Source organism: Piliocolobus tephrosceles, chromosome 18, assembly GCF_002776525.5.
Source record: "Piliocolobus tephrosceles isolate RC106 chromosome 18, ASM277652v3, whole genome shotgun sequence".
NCBI lineage: Eukaryota > Metazoa > Chordata > Mammalia > Primates > Cercopithecidae > Piliocolobus > Piliocolobus tephrosceles.
This window is the reverse complement of record NC_045451.1, coordinates 73,305,090-73,323,527: the sequence shown is the minus strand read 5'-3', so window position 1 is coordinate 73,323,527 and position 18,438 is coordinate 73,305,090. Positions and strand designations below refer to the sequence as shown.

General features: G+C 46.9%; 1 protein-coding gene across 1 annotated transcript in view; it reads right to left on the bottom strand.

The window, feature by feature from the left end:
- LOC111553510 overlaps window positions 1-16,928 on the bottom strand; it is a 25,174-nt gene extending 8,246 nt beyond the window's left edge. The window contains exons 1-7 of the mRNA XM_023228360.1: window positions 16,808-16,928; window positions 7,853-7,947; window positions 6,626-6,807; window positions 6,393-6,541; window positions 5,144-5,326; window positions 4,355-4,582; window positions 576-739 (exon numbers count right to left, since the gene is read on the bottom strand). Coding sequence (XP_023084128.1) covers window positions 576-739; window positions 4,355-4,582; window positions 5,144-5,326; window positions 6,393-6,541; window positions 6,626-6,807; window positions 7,853-7,872 — 926 coding nt within the window. The 5' untranslated portion in view covers window positions 7,873-7,947; window positions 16,808-16,928. The remainder of the gene's footprint in view (window positions 1-575; window positions 740-4,354; window positions 4,583-5,143; window positions 5,327-6,392; window positions 6,542-6,625; window positions 6,808-7,852; window positions 7,948-16,807) is intronic.
- Between the last annotated feature and the right edge of the window lie 1,510 nt (window positions 16,929-18,438).

Sequence of the window (18,438 nt, the reverse complement as noted above, 5' to 3'; positions counted from 1 at the left end):
CAGTGGCGCCATCTCAGCTCACTGCAAGCTTCGCCTCCTGGGTTCACAACATTCTCCTGCCTCAGCCTCCCGAGTAGCTGGGACTATAGGCACCCGCCACTACGCCCGGCTAATTTTTTGTATTTTTTAGTGGAGACGAGGTTTCACCGTGTTAGCCAGGATGGTCTCCATCTCCTGACCTCGTGATCCACCTGCCTCGGCCTCCCAAGGTGCTGGGATTACAGGCGTGAGCCACCGCGCCCGGCCAATACACATATTTTTAAAGTTAATGCAATATCCCCAGCCCTCATTCAATTCCCCTTCCTGATGTACCAATGTGTCCCTCCACACGTGCTCATACAAACAGAAATGCTTGCACATGCAGATGTTTGTTGGCTGTTGTGTTCCGTGGGTAATTGTATGCATCTCACTCTGCCACTTGCTAATCACTTACTAGACCACAAGCAATCTTCCCAGCATCAGTCTAACTCATTTTGTTAGGAATACATACTATTCCATAGTTAGACAGAACTACAGTGTATCCAACCATTCCCTTTGTAGCAGAGATTTTTCACAGTTCATCCATATCCTGTTACCCTTCCGGCAGGCATGTCTTCAAGTCCAGCATAACCAGGGCTTCCTTCTCATCACTTTGCAGTGCAAGACTCAGGGCCTGCTTCCTCCAGCTGTGGCAAGAGTGAACACACATCCCCGGAAGGACCCTCCACCTGGTCTCCTGAGGGCAATTTGTGCAGCTCTCCTGCAGTATTTCAAGGAAACCTGTTTTAGGCCATTGACTTTTTTGAGCTATTTGGCTTATTTCCTTTGGATAAAGTAGCATATCCTAACTTGTACAGCCCTATTGGTGAACATCAGGTCATTTGGGTTTCTTTTTTTTTGGCCAGTGCAACAATGCTGCGATAACCTTCCATACACACACACACACACACACACACACACACCTCCCCCTCCCCACCCCACACACACCACTGATTCTCTCATTTTTATAGGATAGACTCTTAAAGGTTGATTGCTGGGTCAAATGATTTTAATTTTGTTTTTTGGCTTGTTTGTGGTTTTTTCTGAGATAGGGTCTTGCTCTGTTGCCCAGGCTGGAGTACAGTGGTGCCATCAGAGCTCACTGCAGCCTCAACCTGCTGGGATCCAGCAATCCTCCCACCTCAGCCTCCCAAGTAGCCAGGAGTACAGGTGTGAGCCACCAAGCCTGGCTGGATTTCAAGTTTTAACAGATATTTTTAGATTACATTCTCCAAAAGCTTTAGCAGTCCACACTCCTACAAATAATGCAAGGATGTTTCACTCATTTTAATTTTTGTTGGTTTAATAAGAAAAATGATATCACATTATTGCTTTAATTTGTATTCCCCACATCAATTTTCAGCAATTTATTCATACCAGCAATGTAAGGATGAAGACTCATTTTAATTTTTGTCAATTTGATGGCTTAAAATGGTATTTTATTATTGCCTTAATTTGCATTTCATCAACCAATTTTCAGATGTCTATTAGTCATCTAGATTTCGGTGTATGTGAAATGTCTATTCATGTTATTTTATCCGTTTTTCTTTTGGAATGTCTTTTACCAAATCATAGGAGAGCTTTGTGTGCCAGAAATATCAAGTGTTGCTGAAGTTTTTACTCAACATACTATCTATTGCCTTTCCTTGTGACATCTTTTGCTGTGCAGTACATAAACGTTGTGTGTTGAGAATATGGGAATGCTGTGGAGGTGGACTGTGGTGATGGTTGCACAGCTGTATGATGGTACTTACCACCACTGAACTGTACACTTAAACATGGTTAGAAATCGAAAATTTTGTGTTACGCATATTTTACCAAATAAAACAATTTTTTAAATATCTGTCTTTTCCATCTTCTTGGTTTCCTTTCCTGCTTAGATGCCTCTCTCCTATCCAAAGTTACAGAAATACTCCCCTAAAATTTCTTCTAATATTATAGTTTTATTTTTTACACTAAAATTTTCAATCCATCTAGAATTTACTTTTAAATTGTGAGGTAATGCCTTTCTAGCTATTTATCAACTCTATCATCTTGAGATCTCTTTTTTATTTCCATTACTATAATGTCTACTTTCTGGTTTTATTTTATCTAAAATTAGAAATTGCTGGGCCGGGTATGGTGGCTCACACCTGTAATCCCAGCACTTTGGGAGGCCGAAGTGGGTGGACCATGAGGTCAAGAGATCAAGACCATCCTGGCTAACATGGTGAAACCCCGTCTCTACTAAAAACACAAAAATCAGCTAGGCGTGGCGGTGGGCACCTGTAGTGCCAGCTACTCAGGAGGCTGAGGCAGGAGAACCACTTGAACCCAGGAGGCGGCGGCTGCAGTGAGCCGAGATTGCGCCACTGCACTCCAGCCTGGAGACAGAGCGAGATTCCATCTCAAAAAAAGAAAAGAAGAAAAAGAGGAAGAAATTGCCGCTGCATATTTTCTACTGAAGTTAATAAATTACTTTCTCTGAGCAGACTATGAAATTTCTAGAATCAGCAAGATTTCTAATCACTCTTCCTAGGAAAATACATGTGTACATGCTTACATGCATATATTAAATCATTCCCAGTGAAGAGATTATTTAAATAATTGACTTGCACTCTTCTATAGATGCAATACAGAGTATTGTTGTAAAAGTCTTCACCCATGCAACCAAAACAACATTGAAATATGATAATTAATTAATCATTATGAACAATAAAACACAATGCATGTTGAGGATTGAAGGATTGAATTATTCATATTGACTAATCTACAACAATTACAGATATTCAGTTCAATTTGTATATTATAGACATGACATCATAACTTGAATATAAGCTTCAGGTTTTTATATTCTTAATTACATTGTTTAATATAACAAGATTAACATTGAAATAATTATCCAAATCATGGATACACAGCAGCTGCATCTACGCTTGTGTATACATAATTTTTTTTTCTAGGGGGGGCCATTGTCAACGAGTTATATTTCCTTGCAGACATTTTTAGCGGACAGAGCTGGAAATATGAATTTTTCAAAATCACGAATGAAGCTAATACTTCTGATTTAAATTTAACTTCAAAGGGACTTTACCTAATACTTGGATTTCACCTTTGCATCATAATATTTTATCTTCCAAAACTCTTGTTTGATAACAACTGTAACCTAATTTATTTGCTTTATCAAGATATATATGTTAAAATTGTGAATACATTTAATACACATATAAAATACATACCCATGCATTTTTTTTTTTTTTTTTTTTTTTTTTGAGATGGAGTGTCGCTCTCTTGTCCAGGCTGGAGTGCAGTGGTGCGATCTCGGCTCACTGCAAGCTCTGCCTCCCGGGTTCACACCATTCTTCTGCCTCAGCCTCCAGAGTAGTTGGGACTACAGGCGCCGCCACCAAGCCTGGCTAATTTTTTTGTATTTTTCGTAGAGATGGGGTTTCACTGTGTTAGCCAGGATGGTCTCGATCTCCTGACCTCACGATCCTCCCATCTCGGCCTCCCAAAGTGCTGGGATTGAGCCACCGTTCCCAGCCACCCATGCATTTATATGTTTTATATCTAAAATGGTTTATCTATTATATATGCAATGGTTTAGCAGTTAGCAATCCCATGTTCCTATGAATGACAAGACTACTGAATGAGGTTAAAGCTCTATCTCTTTGCAGGTCTCCTGCTGTCCAGAAGAGTTTCCATTAAGGATGGGTGGTATAAATACTGTGTTTTAAAGTCTCTTAAAATAACCATGTTCTGTGGGTGCATATATCAACAACCATACAGGTTCATTCATTTCAGTTTCTTTTTAATTTTTAAGAATTGTTCTTGCTTTTAGTATTTAAAAAAAAAATATGGTGCTTACCTGACCCCAAAGTCAAAATCCTACTGAAAGAAGAAGCCCCCGTCTCACATCCTGTCCTCTTCACTCTGTCCCTTCCCTCCCGGGCGGATTTTGGTTTATCCTCCAATGTTCGTTTTTATGAATACAAGCAAGTTGCTAGAACGTACTCATGTTTCTCTACCTTTCTTAGCAAAAGTGAGCATCGAAGACACACACCTCTGCATCCTGATGTCCCACTTAGCCACATTTTGAGCTCTCCCTTTTCATCCTTGCATGGTAGTGCCTGGCCCTCCTCGGGGCCTCAGCCCCACTGTGGGTGGACTGTGGTTCCCCCAGCCACACCCCTGCTCACAAACAGCTTTTGCGTCTATCAATGAGGCCACGATGAGCAACCATGCACCTGAGTTACTTGGTATTCGTACCTGTGTGGCTTTAGAATCAACTCCTAAAACATTGTTAACATGAAATTTAGGTGAAATGTCTGATAGTTAAAAGAATCTCAAAACTTACTTTTGAAACCAAAATGAGCCTAAAACATTCTCCCAGCTCTTTTCCTTCCAAGCCTGGTCTATGGCTGCACAGCTTCTCAGACTCCTGCTGGGCTCTGGGCCCAGGGCCCTTGCACAAAGGGACCGCAGTAGCCGGGTGATCTGGCTGGCGGGACGCAGTCCCTGGGGAGCCAGCAGGGCAGCTCATTTCTGGAGGACGCCTCAGTGACAAAACACAAAAACATTTCTCCTAAATACAAGAAGTAAGCTGAAAAAAACCAGAAATCAGGTTCCAACTTTTACGTACTTCACATCCTTTAGTGAGGTAATAATTATTGAGGAACTATAAATACAAAGAAGAAAACACATACTGTAAATTCAAAAAATGTAACGCACGCATATGGAGGAATATCTCATTTTCATCATGGTGTTTATATTTGGCATGTCATCCTTATACCTGCATGTTATGAAGAGTTACGTTATACAAAACAGAATTTTCTTAGCTCACAGCATGACTTGGAAAATAATATTGCTCCTTTATTCCATGAAATCTCTTTCTTCCCTTTCTCTGATGGCCTTTGTTTAAAAGTCACGGGTAAGAACTATTAACTCCAGTTCCTTCCACAGTAATTCCGCAGTCAGCCTCCAGGAGCCAGGCCTCCCTGCACAGGGCCTCCCACACCAATCAGTAAACATGCAATGGGTTTTTTACAGGGCATTGCTTAAACCCACAGGCATACATGAGAGTTGTGACCAACACACAAGGGCACCAACGTTCAGAAGGATTTATTTTCTCCCTGCCACAGTGTACCTGGCTCACAATTTTTCCCTGGGAGCGAGGTGAGCCTTTCAGGCACGTGAAAAGATCCATCAGGTTTCCGGGGCACGCGGGGCACTGTGTCATAGTTGGGGGTGTGCTGGGGAGGGCAGAAGCGTGTGACTTCCAGGTGCTGCTCGCATCTGACCCATGGTCCAGCAGCTCTGGGCCCGTGGCCTGCAGTGGAGGCGAGAATGACTGATCTGGCAGCTCCCCTGGGTGCTGAAAGTTGAGGAGTTTATTCGAGGGCAATCTTTGGGATGAAGGCCCTGCGGAAACCTGAGGTGCTTTCACCTCGCACCTTCCTGTAAGTCTTGGGCATCCTGAGGACAGGTCTTTGTATCCTGAGCCCGACCGTAGCCCTGGGCAGAGCCTGAAGCCCACTTGCTGAGCCTTTGGGCCCCCGAGCTGGCGGGAGGGTCTCAGCAGGATGCGATCATCCTGGGCCACCACTACCCGAGGCGCTGGTGGGCAGCCAGGTGAGCTTATTAACCCCTACCTGTGCCAGGCCCTGAGGATACAAAAATAAAGATGACCCAGCTCTAAAGGAGCCACCAGGGCAAAGGGAGACCAATCAGGGAGCAGCAGCTTCCAAGGAAGGGACCATGCCAGGCACAGACGGGATGGGCTAGGCCAGGACCCCTAGGTATGAGGTGAGAGCCTCCGCCTCCCAGATGGGTTCCTTCAGCCGTGTTTTTGGGAATGTGTGGCTTAGAACTGACCTCAGAGAGACTACCCCTGTGCATAGGGGGACCACCCCGGCCGCTTGCTGTAGGAGCTGCTAGCCCCCTGTGCACGCCTTACTCTCCCTGGGCCGTCTCGTCTACTGACCTGGACTCCACCTGGCCAGGCTGTCCCCTGAGACACAGCTGAGTGCACATTCGGCCATGGGCCAGCGGCTGCTCCACAGCCAGAGGATGCCTGCATGTGGTTACAGTAGAGTGGCTGTGGCCGCCCCCAGAGCCCACAGCAAGGGCAGGGCTCCTTGCCAGCTGACCCACCCAGGAGGCCTTGCCACTGCTGGTGTCGTTTGGATGTAGGGCAGTGCTGGCTAATGGCAGTGGAGGCTCCGCTGATTCTCCCTGCCACCTTCTGAAGCCCCGACCTTGGCAGCCCTCATTGCCAGAGGACGGGAGGGGAGGTGCCCAGGTGGGAGCTGTGTGTTTTGGAACAGGATTGCTGATCATGACCAAAACAGAGTTGCTCAATTCCAGCTGGACTTTACTCAAATGGGTTCACCCACCTGCAACCGCTGTAACAGCAGCAAACACGCACCCCACACCCTAGGGGCTAATGCTCTGCTTCCATGATCTGGCTCATCTCTGAGCCCAACATCTCTGCAGGTAGCACCATTCTTATCCACCCTGGTTTCACTGAAGAGGAAACTGAGGCCTGTGAGGAGATCAGAAGTGCCCTCTGGCTGCTCCAGGCTTCAGACACGGGACTGTGGCCCCAAAGCTCAGCCCAGCTACGCACAGGGCTTCTCTGCTATGAGCAAAGCCTTTGGATTCTCCAGTGAGCAGTTAAGGGATCCATGTTTGCCTCTCTGTTTGAGTCTTGAAGGCCCCCGTGGCTCTCTGTTGTAGCGGTGCAGGCTCTCCAGTCGGTGGACGTGTCTTCTCTTTTCCTGGATGCCTGACACCCTGCCCTTGAGGGCTCTGGAAAGCAACAGGGAAGCCGATTAGGCCGAGTCCCTGCTGCTCAGAATCCAGCCCCAGCACAAACTATGTTCCCAATGCCAAGGATCTCACCAGCATGGCACAGAGCCCGGACACCGAAGCTGCAGGGAAAGGCAGCAGCTCCAGGACGCGCAGGCCTGGGTGCACCTTCCGGCCGCACAGAGAAGCCTCAGGACAAAAGTCTCACCCCCCATTGAGGGCAGCGCAGCCTGGTGTGCCAGTCCTGGCAAACCCTCCCATCAATTCTTACACCACCAGCCAGGACTCCTTGGGCCACGTGGCTCCTTGCTGCAGGCCCTTCACGGTTCTGCCTCCACCTCCTCTCCTCGTGTACTGACAAGGAAATGTCCTCCCGTGCTCCCAGTCTCCCGGGCATCACCAAAGGCTTAGATCCCTAAACCCCATGGCCAGTTGCTCCTAGACCCTCATGCTCCTCACTGCCAGGCCCTTCTCCTGCCTTCACCCCTCCTGGAGACCCCACAGCAGTCAGCCACATTCCCATGTGAAAGATGTTCAGTGCACACCAGGCTTGCCCTCAGGAGAGAGGGCTGCACTCCCCCATCACCCTTCCGTCTGGGGACAGCCCCCACCCAACCATCTGTTGTCTTGGCAGTATGAGGGCCAGGCCCCCTCACCATGGCCAGGACAATTCTGAAGGCCATCCACACCCGGCACTCGGCAGGGATGGGCAGAGGCCACCGTGGAGATGGCAGGTGGCCCAGCGTCCCTGGCCCACAATGCTCTTCCCTTGCTGAGCACCAGCCCCAGTTTCAGAGCCGCTTCCCAGAGAGCCCACCTGGACAGTATCAGCCCTTGCTGGACCTTCTTAACTCCCAGAAGAGCAGAGCCTGTCGCCCCGTCCTGCATTCTCTTCTCGCCTGACTTGACTTGGCCACCTGAACTCCTGAGGTTCACACTGTCCCATCCTCACCAGTAACCCTGCAGAACTGCATCTCCAGCCACAGCCTTCCTCCCCAGCTCCACGCGACACACCCAAACTGTCCTCTGTGTAGGCCCAACTCACCCCCAGGTTAAATATTCCATCCGCTCCCACCGGATGGCTAGCCGGGTTCTCCACTTTCATACCCAGTCAATGAATGCATATGAAGCATCTTCTACCTGTGGGTGAAAGCAAAGTAGACATTTATCCACACGCCCTCAAGGCCGCATGCGTTCTGAGCTCTCTGTATGTGTGTTTCGGGCAGCCCTCCCCACCCTCCACGAGCTAGGCGCTGTTACTCCTTCATTCTTACAGAAGAGAAATGGAGGCTTGAGGTCAAGCGCCCTGCCCACAGTTACACAGGCAGTGAGGAGAGAGGCAAGATTTCAGCCCAGACAGTTTGGCTCCTAGCCACTAACCTATGCCAGGAACTGCAAGAGGCAGCCACCCAGGGGTCAAGGACGAACTCAGCTGTCTTGTCCAACATGACACTTTCCCCAGCCTCTCCAGTGGAGGTTAATGCTGTCTGCATCCTATTACTCTGTCATTCACTTCACGCATTCCACTTTGCACAGAATTATCTGAATTCTGAGGTATGCCTCCAGTAGACAGAAAGTCCTCATGGCAGGAACTGTCTGTGACCCGTTTTTCTTTCTATCTCCCTGAACAGGTTCTGTAGGTTCCTAGAAAAAGCACCGGAGACCATGGGCAGTCACTGTCCACATCTGTCACAAAGTCATCACGGTTTGATGTGAAACTGGTAAGCTCTGAGCGGGGTTGGGAGTGCATCAATGCGTTATCTGGCTGTGGTAGTGGATGAGTTATGCTAAATATTTCTGCTGGGGAAAGTGGATAAGGGCATATGGAATTCTGTGTTAATTCTTGCAACAGTGTGCGAATCTACAGTTATCTCAAAATTAAAATTTTTTAAAAAATTATCTTAGTTCAAAAAGTAAATTACATGGTCACCCTAATTATAATAGCACCTGTCTGATCCCTCTAATTTTCATCTGTCTTTCCTATTCCTTCTACACAGCAACTAATTTCATGTGTGCCTATCTCTATTCATTTTTATTTTTTACCATCCGCTTCCCCAATAAAGGATGACAACAGAAGTTGTATTTGTCTCTTTTTTTTTTTTTGAAACGGAGTCTCTCGCTCTGTTGCCCAGGCTGGAGTGAAGTGGCTGATTTTCAGCTCACTGCAACCTCTGCCTCCCAGGTTTAAGCCATTCTCCTGCCTCAGGCTCCCGAGTAGCTGGGATTACAAGCACCTGCCACCACAGTTGGCTAATTTTTGTATTTTCTGTAGAGACAGGGTTTCGCCATGTTGACCAGGCTGGTCTCGAACTCCTGACCTCAAGTAATCCACTCGCCTCGGCCTCCCAAAGTGCTGAGATTACAGGCATAAGCCACTGTGCCTGGCCGTATTTGTCTCTTTATTTCAAGCACCTACAGGCATGTGGTCACTGTTCGAGGACCACAAGAGCAGAGCCGCCATCTCCTCGTCCCCAGCTCACTCCCGGTCCCAGAAGCTGCCGGGGTTTCCTGTGTCCCCCCTCTAGGCTCAGATGGGAAATCAAGGAGCTCCGTGTGGAACACCTTTAAAGATCAACATATTATAGGTGGAAATATAAAGTCCTAATCATAAGCCTAAGTTAATGGAAAATAACAAATTATTCTACTAAAAGCGAACTCCTAATTTCAACTCCATTTCATTTGTGGCTGGTTCATTTGTTTTATTACTTTCTGGTAGGCAGGGACAGACAAGCAACAGCTCCCACGAAAGCCGTGAGAAACACACCTGAGAAAGGGAGAGCATCCCCTTCAAAGGTCGGGCCTGTTTGCTTCTAGTGGAGGCGGGCCCAGGGGAGCAGCTGCAGTGGCTGTGGGGTCCGCACGCCAGTGGCGTATCAGCCCCACCACACGCGTGACCGTAGCCCTCCTGGTCTTGGGATCTGGGCAGCTGAACTCCAAACGCTAGCTGTGTTCTCACCCCTGGCTGTGGGGGCTACAACAAGGAATAGCCACTCTGGAAGCCAGCCTGGCCATTCTTAAGAAGTTCTGATAGACCCATCTCACGACCCTGCTGCTCCACCCCCAGGTATTTACCCAGGAGAAAGGAAACACACGGCAACCACCCCTTATCTCGGTTTCTGCACTTTCAGTTACCCACAGTCACCTGTGGTCTGAAAATGCTACATGGAAAATTCCAGAAATAAATAATTCATGTCTTAAATTCCACGACATCCTGAGTAGCATCGCTTAGCCTGCCCTGTCCCACTCGGTCCCCGGTGGGGCGTGAATCCTCCCTTTCTCCAGCATGTCCGCACTGTCATCGCCTCTTAGGAGCTGTCTCGGGATCAGATTGACTTGCGTCACGGTACCAAAGTGCTTGTGCTCAATTCACCCTTGTTTTACTTCAGAGTGACCCCAGAGTGCAAGAGTAGTGGTGCTGGCAATTTGGGTACGCCAAAGAGAAGCCATCAGTTGCTTCCTTCACATGAAAAGGTGAGCGCTTTTGACTTAATAAGGGAAGAAAAAAATCACACGCTGAGGTTGCTGAGCTCTACAGCAGGAACAAAGCGTCTCTGTGTGAAACTGTGAAGAAGGAAACAGAAATTCACTTGAGTTTTGCTATTGCTCCTCAAATTGCAAAAGTTACTGCCACAGTGTATAGTGAGTGCTTAGGTAAGATGGAAAAAGCATTAAGTTTGTGAATGGAAGTCCTGAGTGGAGACATGTCCCGATGGATGGCAGTCAGCTTTAGCACTGCTGGAGTTTCAGTCACCCACTGTGGGGGGCATCTTGGAAGACATCCCCCATGGATAAGGGGGGACAACGGCTTATCCATATAGACTTGTACACAATGGTTCATAGCAGCTATATTTGTAAGAGTCCCAAACTGTAGGCAACCCAAATGCTCATCAACAGATGAATAGAGAAACTGTGGTGTCATCAATACAGTGGAATACCACTTGGCCATCAAAAAGCATGACTTATTGATATGCGTATTGTGTACGGCCTGCAAGAATTTCAAAACAACAACACAGAACTTTAAAAGCCAGACAAAAAAGAAATATACCATATGTTTTCATTTATATGAAAATGCCAACGAATCTCTCATGAGAGAAAACAGACCACCAGTTGTTTGGGGACAGGGTAGGGGGCAGGGAGATGCTGGAGATTAGGAATGGGCAGGAGGGAACTCTGGGGGATGGACACTGTAAACCAAAAAGTATCTGAAACGGATCTCAATCAATTTACAAGTTTATTTTGCCAAGGTTAAGGACATGCCCGGAAGAAGAAAAGACAGAATCCCAGAAACAGTCTGTGGTCTGTGCCTTTTTCCAAAGATGATTTTGAAGCTTTAATATTTAAAGGGGAAAAGTGGGCTGGAGGGGAAAGAGGAGGGGTATGGTAATCCATGTGTCGCAAGAGAAAAGGAGCAGGTAGGGCAATAGTCAATTATGTATTGGTCTCCTGCTAAGTAAACCAGCACTTCACATAAGAGAAAGTGAACATAGAGTAGCTCCCTGCGGAGACATTTAACCTGTTTTCCGTAGCTATCTGCTCAGGAATAAGAGGAAAGGCAGCTTCTTGCAGGACCCAGCTTTCAGCTTGTTATTTTCCTTTTGGCAGAGTGAACTGGGGTCCCTTTCGCAACATATTCACTGTCTTGATTATGGTGATGTTTCACAGGGGTACACTCGTGCCCAAGCTTAGGCAATTGTGCTCTTTAAATCGGGGCAGTTTGGCCAGGCGTGGTGGCTCATGCTTGTAATCCCAGCACTTTGGGAGGCAGAGGCGGGTGTATCATGAGGTCAGGAGTTTGAGACCAGCCTGGCCAACACGGTGAAACCCTGTCTCTACTAAAAATACAAAAATTAGCTGGGCTAAGCCCTTTCGGGGTTGCTCTTGCTGTCTCAGAGGTGGCAGAGGCCAGTGAAAATCCGCATGTCAGTTGGACCTGGCAGTTCAAACCTGTGTTGTGCAAAGGTTGACCGTGTATCAATTACATCTTAATGAAGCTGTCAAACAAACAAATAACCACTCCCCCTACTCCAGAAAAGCAATAATGACCACAGGCCAGGGAGCTGGAATAATTACATTTCTTTTTTCCATAAAGTCTCTGGACTATTTTTGTCTGAGAGCCCTTTTGCCTATATGTCTTAATACTATAAAGTGCCTCAGAAAATTTTTTGGAAATAGGCCTGATATGAGAACCGAATGGAAGATGTGCCTCTGGGGGGTGAGGGCCCGCTGGGACCCCCCAGAAGGTGCAAGGTGCCAGGCAGGGCACCCAGGCTCTCTGTAGCTCCCTCATGGTGGGCCACTCACCCTGGGCCCCTGGAACAGGCCTCAGGCTAAGTTCTTTCTATTCAAATCAACCCCATGGTTGCAGGGACAGACAACAGATAATCTCAACCTGGAAACAAATCTCTGTCTATGACGTTCACAAACCACTGGACGCATTAGTCATATTTATACGTCCTATATGGCTTGATCAATAGTCTCATATACTGAAGACACTGACAAATGCAATTAACAATGAAAGCCAAAGAATTACAATGTGATAATAAGATCAGTATTATTTATGTATTCCAATCAGGAAGATAATTATGAAACTCTAAACAAAGGAGAACACAGAAAATAGCTCATGTACACTCAATTATCTTGGTCCTACTTCAAATTAAATTCATTTAGGAAGAAACTTTTTTTTTTTTTTGAGACGGAGTCTCACTCTATCGCCCAGGCTGGAGTGCAGTGGCCGGATCTCAGCTCACTGCAAGCTCCGCCTCCCGGGTTCCCGCCATTCTCCTGCCTCAGCCTCCCGAGTAGCTGGGACTACAGGCGCCGCCACCTCGCCCGGCTAGTTTTTTGTATTTTTAGTAGAGACGGGGTTTCACTGTGTTAGCCAGGATGGTCTCGATCTTCTGACCTCGTGATCCGCCCGTCTCGGCCTCCCAAAGTGCTGGGATTACAGGTGTGAGCCACCACACCCGGCCAGGAAGAAACTTTTTAAAGGATGATAAAATTTACAATGCCATCCAGGTATCATGCCTGTAATCCCAGCACTTCGGAAGGCTCAATCACTTGAACCCAGGAGTTTGAGACCAGCCTGGGCAACACAGGGAGATTCCGTCTCTACAAACCATAAAAGAATTAGCCAGGCCTGGAGTGGCATGCCTGTGGTCCCACCTATTCTAGAGGCTGAGGTGGGAGGATTGGTTGAGCTTGGGAGGTCGAGGCTGCAGTAAACAGTGATTGTGCCACTGCACTCCAGCCTCGGCAACAGAGCGAGACTCTGTCAAAATATAATAATAATAATAAAACTTTAAACATCATATTCTTTACAAGAAATTTAGAACTCCAGGAGACCATGCAACCACAAAAACAAAATGGCCTGCTCTTCAACAATGGTACAGATCGAGTTTGTCCGTCAACACAAAAGGTGAAAGCCGCGTGCATGACAGACGACCGACGCAGCATGAAGACGCAAGCCCTGCAGATCTGCTAGAAATAGGAACGTATGGATGTCGGCTGTTGAGAAAATATAACCACACACTAAATAATAAACACATGTATTAAATATGTATGTGAACCCTTTATATTAATTAAAGGTATAAGATGTGTACATGATTTTTTAAAGCCACTATAAATATGGCCTAGTCAAAAAAAAAATCTACACATTTTGCTAAGTGATCCATTCCCTAGTGTGCAAACTGTGCTGCTGACCTCACAGCACAGAGGAATGCATGTCCCAGCCACTGGCCATAGGTGAGAATCTGTGAAGCATGCCTGTGCCCACCTCACACAGACTAGCGGCCGGCTGGCCCCTTCCTCACGCTCCTTGTGGAATCCTGAAATGGTTTCTCACGCTGGTCATTTGTTTCCCAAGTCCAGCCTCAGATATTGCTGAGCTACAGTAGCCCTTTCAGTTCCACAATTACACCTTTAAATCCACTCGCAGTGTTCAGGCGTCACTTACACAGGCTCTGCTTTCGCCGGAGTGAGGACCGTGCCCTCACCGAGCAGAGACACACGCCCACCTCAGCAGAGATGCACCAAACACGCCTGCTAAAGCCCAACCCCTGACTAGTTTTCTCGGAGCCCTTGTATTTTGGTAAGATATAGTTTACACACCTAACACAGATGTAGAAACTGTCTTTCAACATCCGTGCTTAGGACAAAATCCCATTTCCCAGGGCCCGGGAACCCTGTCAGGGCCTGAGTCCAAATCCTGGCGTCTTCACCCAGCAACCCCAGCAGGTCACTCAGCCTCTCGTGGCCTCTGTTTCCTCACAGTTGAATGGACAGAGATAGAGAATAACACGGTGGTTCCCAGGGCTGGGGAAGAAATGGAGCAGCATGAGGGCTGGAGGAATAAGACCTCACGGTATTGGGGATTTTTGCTGAAAAAGTAGATTTTAGGTGTTCTTGCCACACAAAAAATGGGTAACTATGTACGATGATGGATATGTTAATTTGTTTGACTATAGTCACCGTTTCACTATGTGTATATATAGTCAATTTCTGCCAATAACCAGTTTCTCTCAGCATAATTTCAGAATAAATAACAACACCACATCATGATACACTGCTAGGCCATGTAGATACTGTCAAAAAGTTTACAAAAAAGGATTTTCTTTAAAAAAAAAAAAAAAGACTTCATTCTAGCAAGCAGTTTGCCAGCTGGAGAAACACAGCCTTTGGTACAAAACACCAGTGTGTGCCAAGAAAACCAGGAGAAGCATCGTCTTGTACGGACGGTTTCCACCCTGGTTCCCACTCTGGTCTGCTTATGCAAATGCGGGATGCACACTTGCTTAGTTTTGATTGGCCAGTGCTTGTTTAGTCATGATTGGTCAACGTGGGCACCGTCTGTGGGTCAAGGTCCAGGAGGTGACATGGGATTTCCTGGCAGCTGTTGATTCGGGTGGCGTGGGAACAGGAGCAGAAAGTCCTGAAGTTCCACAAGCATGTGGGTTTTCCAGCAAATGGCCCTGTGGCTCTATTTTGAATTTAGGACCAGTCAGCCACTCAGGATCTGCCTTGAAGGACTGACTCAGGCTCACAACGTGATTTTTAAAACTCGTGAGGTGTGGCAGTCGGGAGGCTGACTGAGCGATTTCGCTCAACTTTGCTTTCAGCCCAGCTGGGGCCTCCTACATAAGTCAAGCCTAGGATTAAAACGGTGACTAGTGTAAGGGTTGTGCTGATTATTCATGTCGGGAGATTTAGGTGACCACGGAAGGTAGGACTCCCCTTCTCTGGCTTTCTCCTTTCCTGGATTTCTGAGCTGCCCAAATTCTGTTCTTTGGGTCTTCGAGGCAATAAGTTGCAGGCTTTTAGTCCAGATTCTTGCTGCCTCTGCTTGGCTTGGACTGAGGCCGTCCTTTAGGGAAAAGCAACAGAAAGCAGGCGGCTGGCCCCTGCCACCCCTTCCTTCAGGTGTGGGCTCCATCCAGGGTCAGCCTCCTCAGGGCTCTCTCCGCAATTCCCCACAGTTGTTTTTTATATTTTTGTCCCAAGTTTGCAACTGTTGCCTGTGGGAGTGTGGGTGGCTGAGGGGCCACCTCTCCAGGGCTCAAAGTGCCCTTGGGCGCCGGCTGAGGCTGAGGCCCAGGTGGGCCTTAGCGAGTGACACTGTTCATCTGAAACAACTCCCCTTCTCCCTGCAGCAGCAGAATTTTATCCTCAGCTAAAGCCTCTGAGGATAAAATTACTTCATGTATAAATAAATTCATTTTTCTCTATGTATCCACATGCTGGCTTTTTATGTTAGTGCAGTGACGTTTTCCCTTTTTCCAGTTGCTTGGGTCTACCTGCCCCCTCTCTCGCAGCTCCACTGACCTCGGCCTTGGGTTTTGAGAGCACTTCCCCTCTTACAAATACTTAGACTTGGAGGATCTTTATTGGGTTCTTCACATTTCTCTGTGAAAAAGCAGGGCAGGCTTCACCGTGGCTCTTTTCCACTGCCAGAGGCTCACTGTGTATGCTTCTGTTGGATGATGGCTTCATATCCCTGGAAATGGGCGATACCACGGACAACGCAGGCTTTGCATCCTCTTCCAAATGGACCCTCAGAATGTACACGGGCTTCAGAGAGCAGGATCCAAAGCCAGCTGGTTCCTCCACGTGCTGTTGCTGCAGGGGCAGCCATGAGGCACGGTGGAACCCTTTCATTTCTGAGGTCAGGTGCATGGGGAGGCCGTGACTGAGTCCAAACTCGCTCTGCCGGCCACACAGCAGCCAATACATCGAGAGACACAGAGTTGGGGCAAGGAAGGAGATTTTATCTCGGAGAGTCACAAAATTGAGAAGATGGTGGAAACAAACGTCCCAGAGATCCATCTCGGAATCATGCGGGCTTTGCCTTGCTTGTCTTCTATGTAAGAGGGAAAGAAGGGGACTGACAACCGCAATTGTCTGGGCTCCAACAAGCACCTGGGGGAAGTTTGCAAAACTTCTTTGTCCGTGCGTAATGGTCTCTCATGTGACGGTAGCTAAACCTCCCTGTCTCTATAAATGCTTAACAAAACATAGTTAGCTGTTTACATACTTGCCTTTTAATCCCAGAGTTAGTTTCAAAAACTGCATGATTGCTGTTTTTGTGTTTTATCTCAGTGCTCTAAAATTATCCTAGCCTACGTGCAGGAGTGGGTTGAGGCCCCTTCAACAAAAATGGAGCTAGTTGTGTCCGTTCTTTAGCTGTTTCATTGTCACAGGCCCATGTGGAGAACGTGGTCAAGGAGTTCTGGAATGTTCTGCCGCCTTGTAGGAATGGTCAGTGTGGCTTCTTGCGGAAACTCTCGGATGCAGCTCAGCCCGCCAGAAAGATATTCCAGACGGGGAACATGGGCACGAGCTGCAGCCTCCTTCTGGCTCTTCGCTAACGAGCTCACTAAATCTAGGACACGTGTTCACTCTATATTTGTAGAAAGTTATGTTTCATCTTTTTGCAAATTTGTTTGAAGGTTTTGGGGGTCCCGCCAAGATGCCTCTACGACTCACCCAGCAAAGCCACAGAACTCACCTGCCAACGAGCCTCGAGGTTGCTGAAGCCGCTGCAGACACACTTAGTCTCAGCCCACGGCGGACGCCACATGGCACAAGCCCTTTCCCTCACTGACTCCCCGCGCTGCCTTATTCCTGACCATGTGCTGCTGTGTTCCTTGCTGGCGTGGGGCCTGCTTCGGTTCTGGTTCTGGTTTGGCCCTATCCAATGTGCAAGGCCTCTCAGCAATGACTGACAGCCAGCTTTTCTGGTCTGCCCGGGGGGGATCTGTCTCTACTGGGGCAGAAGGGGTCCATTCTCCATGGAGAGAGGACAGAAAATCCAGCTTGTTCTTTTCCTCCTGTCCTCCTGTGAGCTCAACTCCATCAAAAGGATGTGTTGCGCCCCCTGGAAAAGAGAACAGGTTTTAGGATCTGGACCCATGAGTGGTGCTTCTGCGTTGGCTGTGGCCTGTGGCTGAGGACGCATGACACAAGCCACATGCACTCAGTGGGTCTGTGAGCCTCCAAGGAGAAAAGCCTTTACCTGTCCTGGTGTCTGAAATCTTTTCTTATATCAACAATGTATTGATAAATTAGATTACAAAGTTTCTTACAGCAAAGGAACTTTGTCCTGAATGGCTGATAAGTGCTTATATGAATTTAATAGCCTCAAAATCCAGAAAATACAGAAACTGAACTTCTAATATTTTATTTTTATTTTTATTATTTTTTTAGAGGTGGGATCTCACTATACTGCCTACCTAGTCTGGTCTTGAGCTCCTGGCCTCAAGCGATGCTTCCACCTCAGTCTCCTAAAGTGCTGGTGTTAAGGTATGAGCCACCATACCTGGCCTTCTAATATTTTAAATGTGTTAGCCTTTCAAGAAAAAATATTTCTCCTCAAAACTACTATCCCTTATAGCATTTTTTTCTATAAGAAACTAAGTTCATGTAATCAAAGTGATTAAACAAATCAGTTTGAGAAATTTGGTTTAAAGACAGTGAATACTCCTTTTTCTTCATTTTTTTCTACGTTGCATATAATGCAGGCATACATTTTATTTTTGATAAGATGTAAATTTGTTTGTGTTTTTAGGTTTAAATTCCCCAGTTCTTTTCCCTGTCTTTTTTGTTTTATTTTCAAAGCTATACACAATTTCACACACATCCTTATGATCTAGATATATTTACCAAGACATTTAAGCATGTCTGTTTCCTGTTTTTAAATCCCTATTAGCGGCCAGGCATGGTGGCTCATGCCTATAATCCCAGCACTTCGGGAGGTTGAAGCTGCCAGATCACTTGAGGTCAGGAGTTCGAAACCAGTCTGGCCAACATGGTGAAACCCCATCTCTTCAAAAAAATATGAAAATTAGTTGAGCGTGGTGGTGTATACCTGCAATCCCAGCTACTCGGGAGGCTGAGGCAGGAGAACTGCTTAAACCCAGGAGGCGGAGGTTGCAGTGAGCAGAGATCACAGCACCGCATTCCAGCCTAAGCAACGAGAGAAACCCTGTCTCAAAATAAATAAATAAATAAATAAATCCCTATTAGCTTCCTAAATAAAATATCCATGCATCATTATTAGTAATATTTATTTGTTTTATAAAAGTATTTTTATTTTTATGTTTTATTTCCATAGGTTTTTGGGAAACAGGTGGTATTTGG